This window comes from Vombatus ursinus, unplaced genomic scaffold, assembly GCF_900497805.2.
Source record: "Vombatus ursinus unplaced genomic scaffold, bare-nosed wombat genome assembly UNPS02014832.1, whole genome shotgun sequence".
NCBI classification, from domain to species: Eukaryota; Metazoa; Chordata; class Mammalia; order Diprotodontia; family Vombatidae; genus Vombatus; species Vombatus ursinus.
This window is the reverse complement of record NW_020954610.1, coordinates 34,915,863-34,938,744: the sequence shown is the minus strand read 5'-3', so window position 1 is coordinate 34,938,744 and position 22,882 is coordinate 34,915,863. Positions and strand designations below refer to the sequence as shown.

Genomic DNA, 22,882 nt, shown 5'->3' with positions numbered 1-22,882 from the left:
CTGAAGAAAATAATACTTTAAGGGGCAGCTAGGTGGTGCAGTGGGTGGAGCACTGGCTCTGAAGTCAGGAGGACCTGAGTTCAAATCCAGCCTCAGACCAAACACTTGACACTTACTAGCTGTGTGACCTTGGGTAAGTCACTTAACCCCAATTGCCTAAAAAAAAAAATAATACTTTAAAAAATAGAATTGGGCAAGTGGAAGCTAATGACTCCATGAGACACAAGAAACAATAAAAAAGTCAAAAGAATAAAAAATTAGAAGAAAATGTGAAATATCTCATTGGGAAAATAACTGACATGGAAAGTAGATCAAAGAGATCTAATTTATGAAATATTGGACTACCTGAAAGCCTTGTTGAAAAAAGAGCCTAAACATTATATTTCAAGAAATTATCAAGAAAAAAACTGTCCATATGTCTTAGAATAAGAGGATAAAATAAAAATTGCAAGAATCCACAAATCATTTCATGAAAGAGATCCCAAAATGAAAATTCCAAGGAATAATACACTCAAATTGAGAACTCCCAGGTCAAGAACAAAAAATTGCAAACAATAAGCATTCAAATATCATTAAGCCCCAGTCAGGATCAAATAAGGTTTAGCAGCTTCCATGTTAAAGGAATAGAGGGCTTGGAATCTGATAATCTGGAATGCCAAGGAGCTAGGATTATCACTAAGAATATGCTACCAAGCAAGACAATGTATAATCTTTTTGGGGAAAAGATTTAATGAAATAGATGACTTTAAGCATTCTTGATGAAAAAATAAGACCTGAATAGAAAATCTGACTTTCAAACACAAGGCTCAAGAGAAGTATAAAAAGGTATATATGAAAGAGGGATCATAAGGGATTCAAGGTGAAACTGTTTAAATATTTCTATGTGAAGATGATACAGGTAACTCCTAAAAAGTTTGTTATTATTAAGGCAGTTAGAAAGAGTCTGCATAGAAAGAGGGAATGAGTGTATGTCAATTATGTTGGGATGATCTAAAAAAATGGAGGAAAGAGTAAGAGGGAAGCATTAGGAGAAATGGGAAGAGAGAATAAGGATGGGAAAATTATCTCATATAAAAGGAAGAGCTTTTTACAGTATAAGGGTAAATCAGGGGTGGTGTGGGCAATGCTTGAACCTCACTGTCATATGAACTGATTCAAATAGGGAAGAATACTTATTCAGATGTGTAGAATAATAATCTTACCCTATAGAGAAGTAAGATATGAAGGGGATAAGAGCAAGGGGTGGGAGGAGAGAGGAAGGAGGACAGATTAAAGGAGTCAGTGATGAGAAGCAAAAAAAAAAAGACTTTTGAGGAAAAGGCTAAAAAGAGAGAGAAGATAAAGAGAAGAAACATAGGATGGAAAGAAATACACAGTGAGTAATCATAACTATAAATGTGGATGGGACAAACTCATCCTCAAAAAAGAATGGGATAGCAGAATAGATTATAAACCAGAACCCAATGATATGTTATTTACAAGAGACATACTTGCAACAGAAAGATACAAACAATGTCAAAATAACAGGCTGGAAGAGACTCTGTTATGCTTCAGATGAAGTAAAAAAAAAAGGTAGGAGTAGCAATCATCACCTCAGACAAATAGAAAACAAAGGTAAACCTAATTAAAGGATCTCAGGGAAACTATATTTTGCTAAAAAAATATATGCAATGAAATAATATCAATACCAAACACATATGCACCAAATGACATAGCATCCAAATTCTTAAAGGAAAAGTTAAATAAATTATAGGAGGGAATAGTATAATTATAAGAGTGCAGGAACTCAATTACCATTCACAGAACTAGATAAATCTAATCATGAAAGATATTAGGGAGATTAACAGAATTTTAGTAAAGGTAGATATGATAGACCTGTGAAGAAAATTGAATAGGAATAGAAAAAGAATCTGCCCTTTTCTCAATCATACATAGCATTTTCACAAAAAAACCAACAATATTTATTAGGATATACAAATCTTATAAACAAATGCAGAAAAGCAGAAATATTAAATGTTCCCTTTATGTACCACAATGCTGTTAAAATACATTCATTATAAAGCTGTGGAAGCATAGATTAAAAATAATTTGGAAACTAAATAATCTATTCCTAAAGAATGAGTGTGTCAGAATAAATCATAGAAACAATTAGTAATTTCATTAAAGGATAATGATCATAATGAGACAACATACCAAAATTTGTGAGATGCAGCCAAAGCAATACTTAGGGGAAATTTTGCATCTCTAAATGTGTGCATCAATAAAAGAGAAAGAGTGAACCAGTAAATTGGGCATGAAACTTAAAAGTACTTGGGGGTGGGAATTCACATCTTTAAACATGTATGCAAATAAGAGAAAAGAGTAAATCAGTGAATTGGAAATGAAACTAAAACAAAAGCTAAAAAAAACCAAATTAAAAATCCCCAATTAAACACTAAAATGGAAACTCTGAAAATCAAAGGAAAGATTAATAAAATTAAAATTAAAAAAATTGAACTAATAAAAATAATAGCCAGTTTTATGAAAAAGCCCAATAAAATAAACCATTGATAAATTTGGTTTTAAAAAAAGAAAGAAGAAAATCAAATTAACAGTATCAAAAATGAAAAAAGGTGAATGTACCACTGCTTCTTTCCCCAGCCATACATTCAGAGACAAAATATCCCAAATCAAGAATATTATAGGGCTTCCCGCAACAGATACATTATCACTAAAAGATAACAACAGTCCACATGGGGAAAAAGTAAATGGGTAAATAAGATTTACTGCATTTATTATGATATACAATTGAATGTTAGTAAATCAATACATACATCTTAGTAAGATACTCAGATGGACAACAAGCTAGATGCAAAATTGAATAGTATGCCAGATTGCCTTTGGGAAATTACACAATGCTTTCAGTAGTCTCAACCTGTTCCTTGAGATCAAAAATGAAAATTGAGGTTGAAACAAATGGGAGAAGTAGACAGGAGCATATATAAATAATGACTTATATGTAATAAGTGAGGAAAATATGTATTACCCAGAAAGCAGGCCAACCATCTACTGAAAAAAAAAAGATATCATGTAGATATAGTCCAAGTGGTTTACTGTTGCCCAAGAAATATTTGAGCAGGGGTTCTATGAGGCTGAGGCGAAAAGGAAGAGCATTCTAAGGATGGGGCCAACCAGCACAAAGGCACAAATGTAGAGGTGGAGTGTAATTTTCCTCTTACTTTTCATTTATTTCTTTTTATCATTCCTTTTTTTTTTACATTTTGAGTTCCAAATTTTCTCCCTCCTTCCAGCACCTCTCTCATCCATTTAGAAGGCATGCAATATGATATCAATTACATGTGAAATCATGAAAAATGTATTTTCATAATAGCCATGTTACACACATAAAGCAAGAAAATTAAGAAAGTGAAAAAAGGTTGCTTTGATCTACAGAGTTCATCAGTTCTCTCTCTGGAGGTTGATAGTATTTTTCATCCTGGGTCTTTTGGAATTGTCTTGGATCATTTGTATTGATCAGAGTAGCTAAGTCTTTCACATAATTGTAAACATCATTATAATATTGCTGGTACACTAATCCACTGTTGGTGGAGTTGTCACCTGGTCTAACCATACTGGAAAACATTAGGAACTATGCCTCCAAAGCTATAAAACTGTGCATGCCCTTTGATCAAGTAACACCACGACCAAGTCTATATACCTAGGTGATCAAAGAAAAAAGGAAAGAACCTAGACTGAGGCAAAGTAAAAAGTGAGCAGAATGAGAATATTATATGCAGTAACAGCATCTGTGTCTGTCCTAGTGAGTGTGTGTGTGTGTGTGTGTGTGTGTGTGTGTGTGTGTGTGTATGTACTAGATGCATTATCTTTTTCTGGTCCATTAATTCTGCTGATGTGGAGGGGGAGACAAAAGCCCAACTCAATCCAATAAATATTAATTAAGCACCTATGACATGCCAGGCACTGTACGAAGTACTGGGCATACAATTAATAAAAAGAAAGATAGTTCTCACTGTCAATGAGTCTAGAATCTAAGGGGGAAAATAATACACAAAAGGAGAAAGGAAACAGATGGGAATGTGCTATTAAGGGATACTGGGTGCAGGTGCATCTCATTCTGTCAAGTTGAAAACAGGTAGGGCAGTAGATGGAAAGTGGAGAGAGCTCCATCCCGTTTTTGCCCTTCATAAAAGAAGGAATGGGAAGGAATTTGATACTTTGACCTCCAGTCCCCCAATTAGAAGGGAGAAGAGGCCGAGAGCGGTAGAGTCAATCGAGGTTTATGTGAGCAACATGATGGTGAGTTTAGAAGTGATGAGTATATCCTGGGCAGGGCATCTTGTTCCAATGGAGTTGAACCCACATGGGGCAACAGATACAAAGTGCCCTTCTTTCTTTATGGTTACGCTGTGGTCTCGGCAAAGAGTCTGCTTCCACAAAATAGACTTCAAACTATGAAATTCATTCAACCATTTAAAGCCCCTAGAAGGATGGATCATTTGCTCAGTCATTTGAGAAGTTCCTTCTTGACTGAATCAAAGACTTGAACACTTCATACGAGAGTCACCATGATAGAGACATCTTATTTACATGATAAAACTTCATCATGTATGATTATGTTCTATGATTATATCAGCTGAGGAGGGGAAGGAAATGTCCTCTTTCACACTTCATTTAGTGTGGCATTCCTTATCGTTATTCAGAGAACTTCAAATCACTGGTTTTTCTGATAGAATGAAGCAAGATTTTGTTATCTCCATCTTATTTTATGAAGTTCAGAGAAGTACTATGATTTGCCCAAGACATACAAAGGAGTATTGGTCTTGATCCCAGGAGATCCAGGTAAGAATCTTATGGTACACACTAGCTGTAGGACCATCAACAAGTAACAACCTCTGGAACCTCAGTTTATTGATCTCCAAAGTTTGCATAATAATATTGCAATTCTGATAGAATAAAAACTGCTTCAGGAAATAGGCTGATTTTTATTTTTCCTTTGTATCTTCTCACATGTCAGCATGGTTATTGTAATCAAAGTGCTTCATAACCTTTAAAGTTATACATACATTTGAACTATTATGGTTATAGCTAGTTAGGCAGAGATTAGAGTTGTTTAATTGGAATGTCAGATTTTTAGTAGTGAAAATAAGATTACCAAGACATACAGACTTCACCTGTATCAAAGATGGAATCGGTACTAGGAAGCAAATCTAGCATAGCTAGATTCTTAATTAATCTTCACTTTCTGTTATCAGAGTGGTATTGTCTGCATGTCTGAAATGGATAGTTCTCTTAACAAACTTAATTTTGGTTTTTTATTCACACAGCCTGGCATTTCACATGCTATACTCTGCATATAAGTTAAATAAATAAGGTGGCAGTATACAACCTTGATGTACTCCTTTTCCAATCTTAAACCAATTAATTGTTCTGTGTTTGGTTCTAATTGTTATTTCTTGGTCCACATACAGGTTCCTCAGAAGGCAAATAAGATAATATGGTACTCCCATCTCTTTGAGAATTTGCCATATTTTGTTGTAATGCACAGAAAGTCAAAGGCTTTAGTGTAGTGAATGAAGCAGAAGTAGATTTTTTTCCTGGAACTTCTTTGCTTTCTACATAACCCAGCTAATGTTTGGCAATTTTATCTCTGGTTCCTCTGCCTCTTTGAAAACCAGTCTGCTTCTCTGGTAATTCTTGGTTCATATATTGCTACAGCCTACCTTGCATAATCTTAAGCATAACCTTGCTAGCATGTGAAATGAGTGTTAGCATGTGAAATGAGCATAATTGTTTGGCAATTTGAACACTCTTTGGCATTGCCCTTCCTTAGGACTGGAATATAAACTGATCTTTTCCAATCCAGTAGCCACTGTTGAGTTTTCCAAATTTGCTGGCGTATTGAGTGAAGCACTTTGACTACATAATCTTTTAGGATTTTAAATAGCTCAGCTAGAATTCCAACACTACCAGTATCCTTATTACTAGTAATACTTCCTAAGGCTCACTTGACTGAATTCTCCAGGTTGCCTGGCTCTAAATCAATCACTACACCATTGTGGTTATTAGTGATATTAATATCTTGTGGTAAGTCAGCTAAAAATTAAAAAGAGGATGAAGGTGATCATTTCATCTTTGCATATTAAACCAGCCTGTTTTAGTCTTCTTTTTTATTTTTTAACAAACTATCAGCCTGACACTTAACTGCTTTCTGACATGAATGCTGTTCTTTGTGACCATTCTTCATGCTTCAGTAGAGTGACAAGATACTTGAAGACATTTAGCTATTTGTATCCTACTCCTTCTATCTTATTTTTTTTTTTTAGGCCATTGGGATTAAGTGACTTGCCCAGGGTCACACAGCTAGTAAGTGTCAAGTGTTTGGTCTGAGGTCAGATTTAAACCAAGATCTTCCTGACTTCAGGGCTGGTGCTCTATCCACTGTGCCACTTAGCTGCCCCAAAATAGCATGCTTTGAGTCTGCATTTAGACTACATAGTTTTTGTTTGTTTGTTTGTTTGTTTTTTTTACTTTTAGGCCATTGGGATTAAGTGACTTGCCCAGGGCCACACAGCTAGTAAGTGTCAAGTGTTTGGTCTGAGGCTGGATTTGAACTCAGGTCCTCCTGACTTCAGGGCTGGTGCTCTATCCACTGTGCCACCTAGCTGCCCCTCCTTCTATCTTAAATTAACCATCATTAAGAAGATTAAATCTTTGAGTTGCCTGAAACACATAAAATAATTAATTTACAGTATTGAAATCCCATTGCTAATTAAAATATTTTGGAAAGTTCTTGAATTATACACAGTGACGGAATTTTTTTTCCCTTTACAAATCTCTTTTCTTCTGTGTAGAATGAGAGAATAGAACTAGATTATCTCAAAGTCCTTTTCATGTCTAATTTTCTTTGGTTCTATGGTTTTTGTATTTTGTGAAATTTAGGGGTTTGTATAGATGGAAAAAAGTTAGGGTAGTTATAGGGAATGAGTAGAGACTTTGGAGTCAGAAGACCTTACTTGACTCCCACTGCTGCCACTTTCTACTTGTGTGTCTCTGGACAAGCCACTTAACCTCTTTGGACCTCAGTTTTCCCCTCTGTAAAATAATGGGGGTAGATTGGGTAACCTCTGAGATCTGTTCCAGCTCTGTATATCTATGATCCTGTAAGAACATTGGAACACTGGACCTGACTTGGAGTTTGAGAAATGTAAATTCTGAATATTCATCATTCACTTGTTTATTCATTCATTCCCAGAACCTGAACAAAGACAATTATAGTGACAGTGAGTGTCAAACTTTTTGTTTGTTTGTTTTTCTTAGAATACGGGCAAGAGACAACAATGGATCATATGCTCTCTGTTTACTCCATGAAGGAAAAGTTCTCCATTATCGCATTGATAAAGATAAAACAGGAAAACTCTCTATCCCTGATGGAAAAAAGTTTGACACCCTTTGGCAGGTATGAAATAACATGGTTATCCCATTGGCTAAAATCAGTCCTCATTTAATCTCTTTGACAGAAAATAAGAGTGATGATTAAACCCTGTAGTTTGTTCTATTGTCTGATGTGCTACTTATATGTCATGAGACTTAAATTTATAAGCCTTCTATTTCAGTTTCTTCATTCATAAGGAAGAGATAATAGATTATAAGCTCTTATAAAGTAAAGGGTATCACTTTTAAAAATTGATTCTGACAGGTTTTTAGACAAAAAGAGAAATATGTGTGTGTGTGTGTGTGTGTGTGTACATCTACATATCACAAATTACCATAGTCTTCACTGCCTAACAGGCTAGGTTATTTAGATTTCACTCTTCTCCCAGGATTCTACAGTTCCCTTAAGGGAACTGGGGATTTCTAGGATTTATACAAATGGGTACATGCCCACCCATGGTATTCACTCAGTTGTAGGGAGTGATCCCTTGCCCCCCATTTCCATTTAGCTACAGACAGTTGGATTCATTTTTACAAGGAAATAGAAAATAAGAGTGATGGTTAAACCTTGTAGTTTATTCTATTGTCAAAGATATAATCACAAACGTACAAACTTACTCCCCAATATGGCATAAGGTAGAATATGTAGGAGGTAGGTTATGAAAGGCTTTGAATTCCAGAGCATTTTATATTTGTTCCTGGAGGCAATCAGAAGCCACTGGAGTTTATTGAATAGAGGGGGTGGTGAAATTACTACATATGCATTGAGTCACTTTAGTGACTGAATGGAGAATGGATTGGAGGGGGAAGAGACTGAAAGTAAGCAGACCCACCAACAGGCTATTCTAGCATCAGCACACCAATATCTAGGTGTGTGGATAGAGTGCTGGGTCTGAAGTCAGGAAGACTCATCTTCCTAAGTTCAAATCTGGCCTCTCCTAGACATGTGACCCTGGACAAGTCACTTAACCCTGTTTGCCTCAGTTCGTTATTTATAAAATGACCTGGAGAAGGAAATGGAGTCATGAAGAATGAAATTTAACTGAAACAACTGATTGACGACAACTACAACAACAACAATAACAACAACAACAAATAACAAATATCTGGTTAGTGCTAGGATTCAATACCCAGTCCTCCATCTCCAGATCTAAATATTCTTTACATGGTGCCTCTTCAGATTTACCCCAGGATACTTGGAACTAATTTTATGACCTTATTTTATTACCTTCTGAATCTGAGTTTCCTTGTCTGTAAAGTTAAGAGGTTAATCTGGATGATCTCTGAGGAGGGTTAAACAGGCCTTATTGATAACCTAAGTTCTGGCAACTGTTCCTAGGAAGGAGGGGTATTTAGTATGGAGAAGAGTGTGTATGTGTGTATGTTGGAGTTAGATGAGGAGGGGGGGGTGGTTCATATACTTAAATCTAGAAGAAAGGAGAAGGAGAAAGGCAATAGAAACACTGATTAAGCACTCACCACTGTTTTAAGTGCTTTACAAATATTTTAATAACCAAATAATATTATTAAATTATATATAAATATATAAATTAATTAAATATTATTATCTTGTTAAATATAGAGCAGGATAGTACTAAAATAGTATCATGACATTTATAATTAAAATAAACCATTCTGGGAAGTAGTGGATAAAAACTCTGAATTGTTGTAGTAGATGCATATTTGTGGAATCTGCTGCCATCTATAGCTTGAAAGTATACTTAATTTACACAGAGAGACAACAAATGTTTGACGCATCTGAAATTCCACTCTTGATTGTGGTCCTTTTCCAAAGTCTTTTTCAAAGAACGATGAAAATAAATTGTGAGTAACTTTATAGTTCTTTGGAGTGAAAGTTTTTATTCAAAAAAAAAGTTTCATTGGGGTTTGTTCACACCCAACTTTTGAATTTTATTCTGCAACCAAGATAAAAACACATAATATTCTTCATGTCATGTCTATCCATGTTTCTAAATTTGGGGGAAACATCTCCAGGAAATCATTTCCAAAATAAGTTCCAGGCAATCTTACTGTAAGGTATTCTTACTATAATCATCATTAATTATTATTTTGCTGCTGTCAGTAATAATACATTTATATAATGCTTTAAGGTTAACAAAGTGCTTTTCTCACACTAGTCACATGACAGATAGTAAAAATAAACTCTTAGAATACAAAAATATCTGCACTTGGGAAAACTGATTTTTTTTGTATAGGATTCTGTCTTTTTAGTAGTCTCCTTTTAGTAGTCTAACCCAAAATAGGGTTAATGCATTGGTGAGAACTTATACTTCAATATTTTAAAAAAATCTGTGGTTTCATTTGTGTGGGTACTTCACACATGCAGTTTACCTTAATAGATCATTTAATGACTTGTTTTAGCCAAACACACACATATATGTACATATATGTATATACACATATACATATATGTGTGTGTATATACACACACACACACATACACACATACACATTTCATTGACACTCTTCATGAATTTAAGCTATGCTGTTCCCAGGTGACAGACATAGTATTTTACCAAACCAATACTCAAATTTTCTAATTTAACAGAACCTGCTAGAGCTTGCATTTGACTGGCATCACCTTTAAAACAAATATAACTGCACAGCATTATGAGTCATTGCTGTAGAACTTTAATGAACTACTAGTTATACATTTATTGTTATCCCAAAAGGATGTTTTCTATCTGATGAAACAGTAGTAACTAGCATTTTAATGATAATGTGTCAGTCATAATCAGCCTAATATTTCATCACACAATCTTTAGATAGATGACACTCAGACTGTACTCATTTTGACTCTCAATGAGCAGAATTAACCATACTGACTCTTAATTTATCATTGAACTGCTTTAGGATAAAAATTATCACTGATGCCTTTATTTAAAAATATTGTTTATAAGTTTTCTGATACGTAAATGAGTTATAGTTAGAGATTTAACACTGTGAGCCCTCTACATTTCCATGACATAAATGACAGACTGCATTTTAACAGTGACATTTGAAAAGATGCTCAATCTGATGTGTGTTGATGGACTGTTGAGCAGATTACAAATTATTTTTAAGGGTAAAAAAAGCAATTTTTGCCATATCCATTCTCTAAGAGGTTTACTAGGAAGAAATAAAAGGGGATGAGGATCTTATTTTCAGCAAGGATTCAACAGGAACATTTTTCAGCAATGTACATAGAGTCTGTGGTATATGTATAACTACCGGAGTTAAATTTTCTCTGCTCAAAGTTCAGGGCTGGTCTTTTTCTTAGAAGAAAGGAATAATCCACTCTCTAGGTTATCAGGGAGAATGAAGTGTTCCTTTAAAAAAAGAAGGGAGAGGGTTCTGGGAAGTTGATAGAATAAGGCAGAAAATTTCCTAGTTCTCCCAAATTCCCCCACAGATAATTTAAAATAATGCCCCAAAGTGAACTCTGAGCAGCAAAAATAACTAAAAGTTGGGGCAAAGCAGTAGTCCAGACTAAGACAACTTGGGAGGATGCTAGGAAAGACATGACCTCCTGGGGTGGCAGCCTGATTGAAGTACAGATACCTCTGGGCAGATACGATGAATCAACAAACAACAAGCCCTGGTGACTATGTTAGGAGGCAGCCTCAGCTTCAGGAACTTTTACCAGCTGTCAGGCAGCTGGTTGGGGGAGACTTCAGGGCCCTCCACTGGGGCTGTACATGGGACCCATATGCATTGACCAGACACAGTCTGGTATGTGGCTGTGGACAAGGAGGAGTGTGTACATACCAGTGAATGCAATAGCAGAGGGTGAGGCCATGCTGGCTGTGGGCTCTGACAGGAGAGCAGAGTTCCCGGTTTTGGTTCCAGGGCATAGGGTGAGTTGAAGCTTGTAGCCATGGGAGGAATCACAGAGACTAAGAGCATTTGTGGTGACAGCATTTCTGGGGGCAGGAGTGGAGAGGAGTAGTTGAAGTCAGACCCGCAGATAGAGTTCAGAAAACAACAGCATAAAAAACCTGAAGCTTGAGACATCCCCCACATATCAGGACTATGGCCTGACTTTAAGAAAAAATTAATAGCCAAGAAATAAACCACTAAAAAAATTGAGTAAGTGAAAGCAAAAGAACCCACCATAGATAGCTACTATGGTGATAGAGAAGATCTGGGTTCAGACTCAGAGAAGATAGAGAAGTTAAAACAACTACTTCTACTTCAAAGAAAAATGTCAAAGAGTTACAAGTCCCAAAAGAGTTCTTGGAGGGGCTTTAAAATTGGATGACTTTAAAAATCAACTAAGAGTGGTTGAGGAAAAATTAGGAAAGAAAATAAGAGTAATTCAGAAAAATCATGAAAATTATGAAAAGAAAGTCAATGAATTAGAAAAAGAGATCCAAAAACTTATGGAAGAAATAACTCCTTAAAACTAAGAATTGAGGGGCAGCTAGGTGGTACAATGGATAAAGCACCAGCCCTGAAGCCAGGAGGACCTGAGTTCAAATCTGGCCTCAGACCAAACACTTGATACTTACTAGTTGTGTGACCTTGGGCAGGTCACTTATCCCCAATTGCCTTAAAAAAACCCCCAAACTTAGAACTGAGCAAGGGGAGCTAATGATATCACAAGACACCAATAAATAATATAATCAAAAGAATGAAAACTAGAAGAGAATGTGAAACAACTCATTAGAAAAACAACTGCCTTGGATAACAGATCAAGGAGAGACAACATAAGAATTGTTGGACTACCTGAAAGTTTTGAACAAAAAATAGGAAGGGGGTAAATGCAAAACTAGTCATTATAATTTTGAATGTGAATGGGATGAACTTGCCTATAAAATGGAAATATCAGAATGGATTAAAAATCAGATTCTGACAATATGTTGTTTACAAGAAATACATTTAAAAAGGAGAAATACACGTAGTATAAAAATAAAGGGCTAGAATAGAATTTGTTAAGCTTTAGCTTATGCAAAAAAAGGAGGGGTAGCAGTCATGATCTCAGACAAAGTTAAAGTTAAAATAGATTTAATTAAAAGAGGTAAAAAGGAAAACTACATTATGACAAAAGTTACCATACTTATTGAAGTAATATCATTACTAAACCTATATGCACTAATGCTATAGTATCCATTTTTTTTTTAAAGGAAAAGCTAAATGAATCATGAATGGAAGAAGATAGCAAAACTGCAATAATGAGAGACTTCAGCCTTCTCCTCTCAAAACTAGATAAATTTAACTTAAAAAAATTAAAGAAGTCAAGGAGATGAATAGAATTTTATGTAAGCTAGATGTGATAGATATCTGGAGACAACTGAATGGGAATAGAAAAGGATACATCTTTTTTCAGTGGCTCATGGTACCTTTACAAAAGTTGGCCATATATTAGGACAGAACAACTGTATAGTTAAGTGCAGAAAAGGAGAAATAGTAAATGCATCTTTTTTTTAGATTACAGTGCAATAAAAACTATTTAATAAGGAACCATGGAAACAGATTAGAAATTAATTGAAACTAAATAACCTAATCTTAAAGACTGGGTTAAAGTACAAGTCATAGAAACAATAAATAACTTTATAAAAGAGAATGACAATAATGAGATAATATACAAAATCTAGGGGATGTAGCAAAAGCAGTAATCAGAGGAAAATTTGTATCTCTAAATGCTTATATTAATAAAATAGAGAAAGAACAGACCAACGATTTGGATATGTGATTTAAAAAAAACCCTAGAATAAAACAAATTTAAATTTCCAATAAAACACCAAATTGAAAATTCTAAAAATTAAAGGTGAGATTAATAAAATTGAGTGTAAGAAAATAATTGAATTAATAAATAAAACTGGAAGTTGGTTTTATGAAAAAAAAAAACCAAAATATATAAACCTTTGGTTAATAAGATTTAAAAGAGAGAGAGAAAAAAACTATATTATTAATATCAACAATGAAAAGGGTGAATCTACTACTAATGGAGATGAAAACAAAACAATTATTAGGTGTCGTTTTACCCAATTATATGCCAATAAATTAAATAATTCAAGTGAAATGGAAATATACTTAGAAAAATATTAACAGCCTAGATTAACAGAAGAGGAAATAGAATGTCTAAATAAACTTATTTTAGAAAAATAAATTAAACAGACCATGAATAAGCTTTGTAAGAAAAAAAAACATCCAGGACAGATGGATTTACAAGTGAATTCTGTGACACATTTAAAAGCTAATTCTAATATTAAATAAATTATTTGTTATAATATGCAAAGGAGTCCTACAAATTCCTTTTATGAAACAAATATGGTGCTGGTACATAAACCAAGAATAACAAAAATAGAGAAAGAAAATTATACACAAATTTTATTAATGAATATTGATGCAAAAATCTTAAATAAATTACTCACTAGGAGATTACAACAATATACCACAAAGATTATACATTGTGAGAAAGTGGGATTTATATACTACACATATATACACTAGTTATGTCTCCATTGGAGTCTTTATTCTGTTCCTCTTCTTTACTCACCCATCCTCTTTTTTCTTCATTTACAGCTGGTTGAGCATTATTCCTATAAACCAGATGGACTCTTAAGGGTTCTTACTGTTCCATGCCGGAAAGTTGGCTCAGAAAATGGTAACATTAATATAATGGGTTTTCTCAATTCTTTGGATATATTAGCAAACAAAAATATAGTCTCTGAAAAACAAATCTGATGGGATCATACTCATCTTAATTACTTTAAGAAAACATTAAATCTTAATTATGTAATATATTATATAATAATAAGTATTATATGTATATATGCATATATAATACATAAAAACAAAAGAAACTATGACTTCCTGAACCTTACATTTTAAAACTGATTCTTGGTAGAGAGATGAAAAAAATAGCTGACTGTAAGAAGATATACCATCTGGAGGAAAATATTTTTAACAGATGGGGCATGTGTTTTGCCGATAATGTGTATTTCACAATCATTATTTGGGATTCAGGAATCATTTTTTTGTAACAGTAATTGTCTTCCATATTTTCATAGGTAATATTGACTTTGGGATGTCACGACCACCTCTTCCATCCTCTCATCCCAAAGTAAGTGTTGTTATTAGGATCAGTGAACATTAAGCATTTATACATATAAGCAAATGAAAAGTATGATCTTGTATAACATTAGAGATGATCATGTTGAAATTTCAGAATAAATTACTTTATTAATAGGGATTCCCAAGGAGTATTATATTAAACAGCAGATTGTTTTCACTCTTAAAATCAACTTCTTCATTATTTTGAACAAGACTTAAATATTGCATGTTTTTTCAGCCTTGGTATTAGTGACTGAGTTTGTTAGTTAATATATGTTTAAAAATTCTTTAAAGTTGGTAAAGATCAAAGCTAAATTTAAAACATTTCTTATATTTAATTTGAAAATTCTTAACTTAGGACTCAGCAAATTTAAATTAACTGTTTCTTTTGTATGTATAAGATCAACTAATATTAAGTAGCATATTTAATGACATTATTGATAGCATTGACAACATTGATAAAGTTTCTATGGAGGAATTCAGTCTGCATAGTCTACCTATATAGAAGTAGAATTAGAATGGTCAGTGTCTCTGGACCTTTTTGACTTGATTGTTTGCCCCAAAGATTCAGGTAGAAAGTTCTCCAGACTTATTGTTGACAAAATCTTTGAAACATCCAATGAACAACATATTTAAAAAAAAAGTCATATTGATAATATAGTAGCAGAGAATTCTAAGTCTGAAGGATTCAGAGCATTGCTTTGAAAGAGTTGTATAATAGAGAATATGGGGATTCCAGGACAAAGACATTTCTGCTGATCCCCATTGTTATGTGACTTTTCTGACTCTGCCTCTAGAATTGTGAGGGAAAACCCTATTTTGCTAGAGATCATAGATGTCAGTAAGTTTTTTAAAAAGGATGTAGGAAGAGGATGGGGAGTGGGTTTTCCCACCTTATTCATTACTACTACTGAAAACTCCATTAATCTTCACAACTAGCTAAATTTATTTTTCACCCATTTTATTGATGTTTGTTTAAATTATACAAATTAATAATTCTGTGTAACACAAAGACTGTTTTTAATGCAACAGATCTTAAATAGCCTCTAAGGAAACATTTTCAAGACAGCAGGTTTTAAGTTCTTTTTGATGAACAAATTTTAAAATAGTATGTTCATTAAATGTTGCATAGTGAACTTTATTAGCAAAATGTTAGGGGATGTATTGGTAAAAAATTTTTTTCTAAAAAACAAGTTAAAAAGTGCATCTATCATAGAAGGTATCCATTGTTTTTTTTTTGAAAAATTTAATGTTCCTCTTTGACATTATGGTTTCTAGAGTTGGTCAACGGGTGGATTTATCTCAAGAATCAAATCATACTCCTTTCCAAAGGCCGGCAACAAAAAGGTGCCTAATGCATACCATGTTTGCTGGTTTCTGAATAAGTGGTAGGCTGTACCCACACTCAACTCTATGCTTTTTCCTGTTTGGTCTGCATCTGTTAAATGTGTAATTGTTTACTAACATTCTGAACGTAGAGATACTAATGCAGTCTGCTTTTCAATTTTCGTTCTTCTTTGTCATCACTGATATCATCTTTATCATCAGTGATTCACATGTAGTCTTTGTTTTTTGCAGCAAATTCCTTGGCTGTCTTTATCTTAGGCATATGATGTGCTTTTCATGTCATCTTTGATTTATTTCATGTCTTTAATTAATCATTTTTTAGTGTTGTAATTACTCAAATGCATGTAGTTACATTGGAAATTATTATTCCTGTCAGAAACCAGATGATGCCTTTGGGGTAAAGTTGCAGTATTAATGGATAAAGTCAAATTTAGTATTATAATGATAATAGATATGTAGATTTTCTTTTTTACTAAAAAGAAACACTATACTTTGTGACAGAATATACTAAATAATTAAAGCTGGTTACCCTGCAGATCTTATAATTTTTTTAACATATCTATGAAGCTTTTAAAAATGAATATTGAAGAAGGTAGAAACAGTGAGATAGAAAAAAATGTCACTCAAGAAGCAGTAATTTTAATATTTGATTTGTTTCCTTTTTTGTCATATGATTGATTTCTGAGGTGAATCATGCAGAAATTCCAGTTATTGTGATTGTTTTTCTTATAACAAACTTTCCCTCCCAATTACTTATGAGACTAGTTATTTGAGTCATTCTTTATGGTTTCTACTCTTATTCTTGATGTGATTTCTAAATAACAATTTTTATAACACTTAGTAATTTTTCAATCCCTTGCCTGTTTGAATCTCAAACTAACTCTGTAAAGCATAGTTTGTTTCTTGAAATTAAGATATGTACTTGAAGATGCATAAGACTAAGGAACATATGAGACTCAATTATGCTCTTCTCAATATATAAAAGAAATTTGTTATTTTTTAAAAAGGTTGTTCTTCATTCTACTGACAACATAAGAGATATGAACTTTAACTATAGTATATTTTTAAGTAAGACATCAGTGAATTTTCTGGCATTGGTACCATGACCTGCGCACAAACTGATTCATACTCTACACATTCAGTCTATTAATTAAGGCTATCTCTCCAGTTAATATGGATTACAAAAAAAAAGCAACCAATTTATCTGCATTGATTGGTACTCATTAGGAAAAATGAAAGAATTCTTATGGCATAGTCCAGTCAACTCTTGGTTGAGTTATCAAGAAAAATGCTATCATAACCTATTGCAAATGGCTGTTTTGTTTTTTTATTGCTATGCAGTACTAGTATTGCTATGCAGGGTAAAGAGTTAGTAGTTATTTTAGAAATTTGGTTATCTTTAGTAGCCAACCAATCAAGATGTTTCAGTACATGCACTCACGCATCACAAATAATACCCTTTGTGATAAAACTCTCTTTTGCCCCTAGTTGATTACATACTTAGAAAAACAGGCTTAATCAGTAAGCACTGAATATATAGCATCCTTTAAGATGTGAATTATCCACGATAGGCTTTTAAAATGATGGTAGAAGTGAGGCAGGTACATGGCTCAACGGATAACTTGCTGGATCTGAAGTCAAGAAGACCTGAGTTCAAATCTGGATTCAGAAACTTATTAGCTATGTGATCCTGGGCAAATCACTTAATGTTTTTCTCAGTTTCCTCGTCTGTAAAGTGATCTGTAGAAGGAAATGGCAAACCACTCCAATATCTTTGTTAAGAAAACCCCAAATGGGGTCACAAAGAATCAGGCACAACTGAAAAAGAACTGAACCATGACAACTCCAAAAATGAAATCATTCAAAAATTGTTCTGAATCAGTTTTGATTGGGGTGACCATTCTAGCCTTTTAGGAATGATTGCAGATAGTTAATGACTTTCTTTTAAGAAGCAGATGTGAAAATTTATGTGTCACATCCATAGATGAAATTTTGTCAACAAATTATGTATGGGTTATTTTGCCTACGGGAAGTAGAAATTTGTCAGACAACTGATCAAAATGGATCAAATTTGATCAAAGTAGATAGCCAATTAATATAATTAAAGAACAACAACACATTTACCAGTTTCAATTAACTAGTCACTGAATTAGCAATATATCATACTTGTATTATTGTTACTATGACACACATGCATTTTTAAAATACGTTAGAGGGTAGAAATCATACATATTATAAAACATTAAAATGGTTTCAACTATAGCATCAACCTGAATTCTCAGATAGAAAATAATTAAAATTACCTTTAAAATTACAATAAATTCGGACTTCAAAATATTCATCTTTTTTTGCCCACAAACCCTCCCATTTATATATATTCTACAAGCAGTATTTGTAAAGCATAAATACATGTGGTGAATAAATTATTTATGATTTCATTTTTTGTATTATTTTAAGTACATAAGACATGGCATGGTCATCATCAGAGTGAGGGAGACTTAGATTCCCCTTATGGTTTCTCTAATGAGCATGTAGATAAGATATGACAGTGCTACTATTACCTTCTGCCTTGTATTGGGATTGAAGGCAAGTGATCTACTCCCTGAACATAAAGCATTGAGCATATCATTTCACCTCTATGGGCTTCAGTTTCCTCATGTATAAAATGAGGAGCTCAGATGTCTGTAAAGTTCTTTTTCCAATTCAAGAATGTTAGAATTTCTACTATAAATACTATGGGTTTAGTTATATTACAAGTACTATAAGTTTCCAAATGTATAGTCAAATGAACAAATATATATGTGTTAGTATATACATATATGTGTATGTATGCCTATGTGTATGTATAATTTCCTGAAGCATTTACACTTCTTCCATAAAAAGTAGACCCCAAGATATCCTACCAAAAAATAGGAGATGGTTTATGACACTAACCAGGACTGCTCTTGTTCCTAAGCTCAGACATATTTGTCATTCAGAGCTACTCTAGTTTCATTGGCTAAAAGGGAAAAGTAATCAGGATAAATAAATCAGAAGATGGCAGTGGAGCCTGTTGTGACTTTATTTCTAATTCTGGTTTCTGTGATCAGCCCACTCAATCAGGCAGATAGGAGTTTAATTTATATACTCTAAAATGGCAAGTAACAGTAAAATATTAAGTGTCTTGTCTTCTTTTTTCCTTTTTCCGAAGCTATTGATTGGGCACTTTCAAGAGAAAATAAACGCAGAAAATTCGTACTCAACTCAGACTAGAAAATGTTTTCTGTGATTTAAATGTATTATTAATTATATGTTTGCTTTTTGAAAAAAAATCAACCGTGCAAAACAGAGTTAAAGATCAAGAAATTGTGAGGGAGGGGTGGTAGAATCTTAAGAATGTAAGATAAAATTCTCTCAACTTTCTGCTTAGAGATATTGACAAAAGTGAAATTAAATACTTGACAGCATGATTATGATTTGTAACCTATCAGTTTTAGTTGTGTTTCCTTAAAAGAATGGAACACGTGTTGGGAAAATTAATCATTTGTCTTTTTGAAGTATAACATCTAGTTTCAGGAAAAAAATTGCTCAATTTTCTGTATTCATTGTAATGGCACTCTATTGTACTCATATGAAGTTGCAATGCCCCCCTTTCAGACTGTTCTACTCACAAACAGTTGTTAATAAATTATACAGTTAATGGATTAAGAACTATAGCAAATACATTGATTTTTGGTATTGTGCATATGCCTTCATCATGTAATGACAATTAAAAAGGAAAGATTTATCTAAGTGTAATTAGAGAAAAGGTTGCTTGTCTCATACTTTGTATTTGTTCACAATGCATTTCAATAGCAATATTTGGCCCAGGTTCACATAGTGGCTTTTTTTCTCATCCCAAATACCAAGGAAGCTGAGGCTGGTGTACTGCTTGACCCTGGGATTTTTGAACTTCAGTAGGGATAAGGCCAATAAGATGTTCACATTAAGTTCATTACTAGTTTGGTAAGCCCCAAAAGTCTTGGGCAACTAGATTGCTAAGGAGGGAGCCAGGTCAGAAACAGAGCAGGTCAAAACTTCATGCTGATAGTCAGATTGGATCCTCTAGTTGCTGTTGTACTTCCAGGATAGGCAAGACGGGAAGACCTAGTCTCAAAAAATAAAGACCAGACAAAGTCCCAGAAAAATTGTTCACCCTCATCAATAAACTTAAATTAAAGATAACCTCTCACATCGAAAGAAGACTCTCTTCATGAGAACCTTTATTCCCTTTGTTTTATTAGACTTGACATTGGTTCTATTTAAAGTGGCAAAAGACCATGTTAAACTTTCTCCTTAGTAGTATTATAATTGTTTGAAAAATAATTATTGGTAGTGTGATGCTAACATCCTGGAAAAGCTGTTTTTACCACATATGTCTACCTTATTCTTACTTTTCTTCATGGAGTAGACCACCCACCTTCAGTTCCAGTGTTAGACACAAGATAACTCTTTTGCCATATGATTCCTGGTCCATATATGCTTATTAGAGAAGCCATGAGGGAAATACTGGTCAGCATTTTTAAGAGGCTATAACATAGTTATCAAAGCATTCAATTCTGTTGTAGGCACTTTCCTCAAAGGAAATAATTACAATTGCTTATTATATAAACATAACTTTTGTTTCCTTTACCACCCCTTGCCTTTAGTTATCCCATACAATAAACACTCAGTTGACACAATGGCATTTTTTTATTGTAGATAAGAGTACCCAAACATTTGATCTCAACCAGTTAGTCAATCATGAGGCCTTACCTCTTGAACAAACCACCCATTAGGGGTCTCAAAGGCCTCTAAAATGCTAGCTTTAAAATTCACTGAACTCTGGAGAAGAGGATCCTGGGCTGCTAGCATTCCATCATAGAAAGGGGAATGATGTTTGGAAAGCCAGAGGCTATTGGGAAATTTTCCACTTTCTCAGTAATAGAAATTCCTTGTCATTTAGACTCAGTCAATCGAGAAGAAGAGTAGGTCCTTACAACAGGAAGGTTGGGACTTGTGCCTTAGACAGATGTGAATTCTTTTTTTAAGTGGATAGTCTTGACTTCAAAAATTATAAAGGACTTTTCTTTATGTTAATACCTCCTAGGGTTGGAAGGAAAGAAAGGAACAAAGGTGGGGGGGGAGGGAGAGAGGAGACAGAAAGGCAGAGAGAGAAAGAGAGAGAGAGGGAGGGAGAGAGACAGAGAGAGAGAGAGAGAGAGACAGAGAGAGAGAGAGAGAGACAGAGAGAAACTTTTTAAATTACTCACTATGTGCCAGGCATGGTGTTTAGTACTAGCAATACAAATGCAAGTAAAAAGAGACAGAACCAACCCCAAGGAGCTTATATTTCAATAGGGGAAGGCAACACATAAAATGGAGCTGAAAACCATGGGAGAGGGATGGAAGATTATGGAAAAATCCAGAGTCAGAAGCAAACACAGGAAAGAAATTAGCATAGCTGGCCTACGTACTTCCTTTAGGGGAAGTTTAGCTAAAAACTCACTACTTAGAGTAGAAGGCCACAGGGATAGAAGCACCTTCAGAATTAAAATGCAGCTGGAGAGGAAGTGAAAAAGTCTAGAAAGTTAGGAGTGTAGCCAGGAAGACAAGTGATTTGGGGAGACTGGCCACTCCCTTAAACAAAAGTTCCAGACTATTAGATCCTTGAGAGCAGAGGTTATCTTTTGCCTGACACATAGTAGGGATCACTGATCAGTGGAAGAAGCTACAGGGGCAAAGGAATCTAAAGAATAAAGAGGCAGCTGGAGAAGAGGTGGAAAAGTCTGAAGAGTTAAGAGTGGGGCAAAGAGAGATCAAGATTAGAAAATGATCAGTTATTTGGAAGAAAGTTTTTTTTTTAAATTTAGAGCAATTTTTGTTAATGTTATAATTTCTTTTTTCATTACTATCTACAGTATTGCTGATGTCTTTGGAAAATTTTAAAATATTAGGTTTTTCCATTTCCATTGGAGTTAAATAGAAAATCTCATTGTAACAATCTAAGTCCTCAGCACAAAACTTCTCCCACATCTCACTAGAAGAAGATAGAATAACAGTAGCATTTTGGGAGATAACCAAAGACACCCTGCCTATTGGCAGAATCATTCCTAAAAAATTTCATTAGATAGTACAGTTTGTGACATTATGGCATCTGTGACAGCTTAATCTGGCCTATATTAATTAAATTATTACATAGGAAGGAATGGGACTGGTGATTTTGGCCAGCATTGATGCTTGAGGTGGCTTAAAATGATTTTCCCTCAGTGTTAAGAATCACCTACAGTCTTTACAGCCCTTAGAATTAACTTGTCCTTTCTACCTTTAATATGTTACCTATAATGAGAAGCCAAAAACCTTCAGAGGAGCTTCTTTACTTGCTTTAATTTTTAGATGGGCATAATAAAAAATAAATAAATAAATAATCTTTCAGACATGGTAGAATTAAGGTAGGAAAGAAGTTCCCAGTCATACAGGTTTGGGACCTTCATTTTCATGTCACCATTGTTGTTGGGAGAAAGGAAAGAAGGAAGGAAAGATAGAAGAAAGGAAGTAAGGAAGGAGGGAATGAAGGATGGATGGATGGATGGATGGATGGATTTATTAATGTTTACTATGTGCTAGGCACTATGCTAAGCACTTTACAAATATTATCTAACTTGAACCTCACAACAATCCTGGGAGGTAGGTGACATTGTTATCCCTATTTTAGAGTTGAGGAAACTGAGGCAGACAGAGGTTGAATGATCTATCCAGAGTTATACAGCTGGTAAGTGTCCACAGGCAGATTTGAACTTGGGTCTTCCTGACCATAGACCCAGCATTCTATCCACTGTGCAACCATAGCATGATTTCATCTCATCCTTTCCATTCCTCTCAACTCACATAACTCCATGTCTTGCCAGTCTACATTATGTTTGTGAAGACAACACTGGATATGGAGTCAGAGGACCTGACTTCAATTCCCCATTCTGTAACAGAGAGACAGAGACAGAAATAGAAAGACACACACACACACACACACACACACACACACACACCCCCC

General features: G+C 34.2%; 1 protein-coding gene across 2 annotated transcripts in view; it reads left to right on the top strand.

Annotated features, from left to right (window-relative positions):
• The window catches only part of SYK (spleen associated tyrosine kinase), a 101,578-nt gene that overhangs the window by 44,316 nt on the left and 34,380 nt on the right, over nt 1-22,882 (top strand). The window contains exons 4-7 of one of the 2 annotated variants that reach the window (XM_027839299.1): nt 7,318-7,456; nt 13,960-14,041; nt 14,448-14,500; nt 15,769-15,837. In XM_027839299.1, coding sequence (XP_027695100.1) covers nt 7,318-7,456; nt 13,960-14,041; nt 14,448-14,500; nt 15,769-15,837 — 343 coding nt within the window. The remainder of the gene's footprint in view (nt 1-7,317; nt 7,457-13,959; nt 14,042-14,447; nt 14,501-15,768; nt 15,838-22,882) is intronic. The other variant, XM_027839300.1, reaches the window with a different exon arrangement.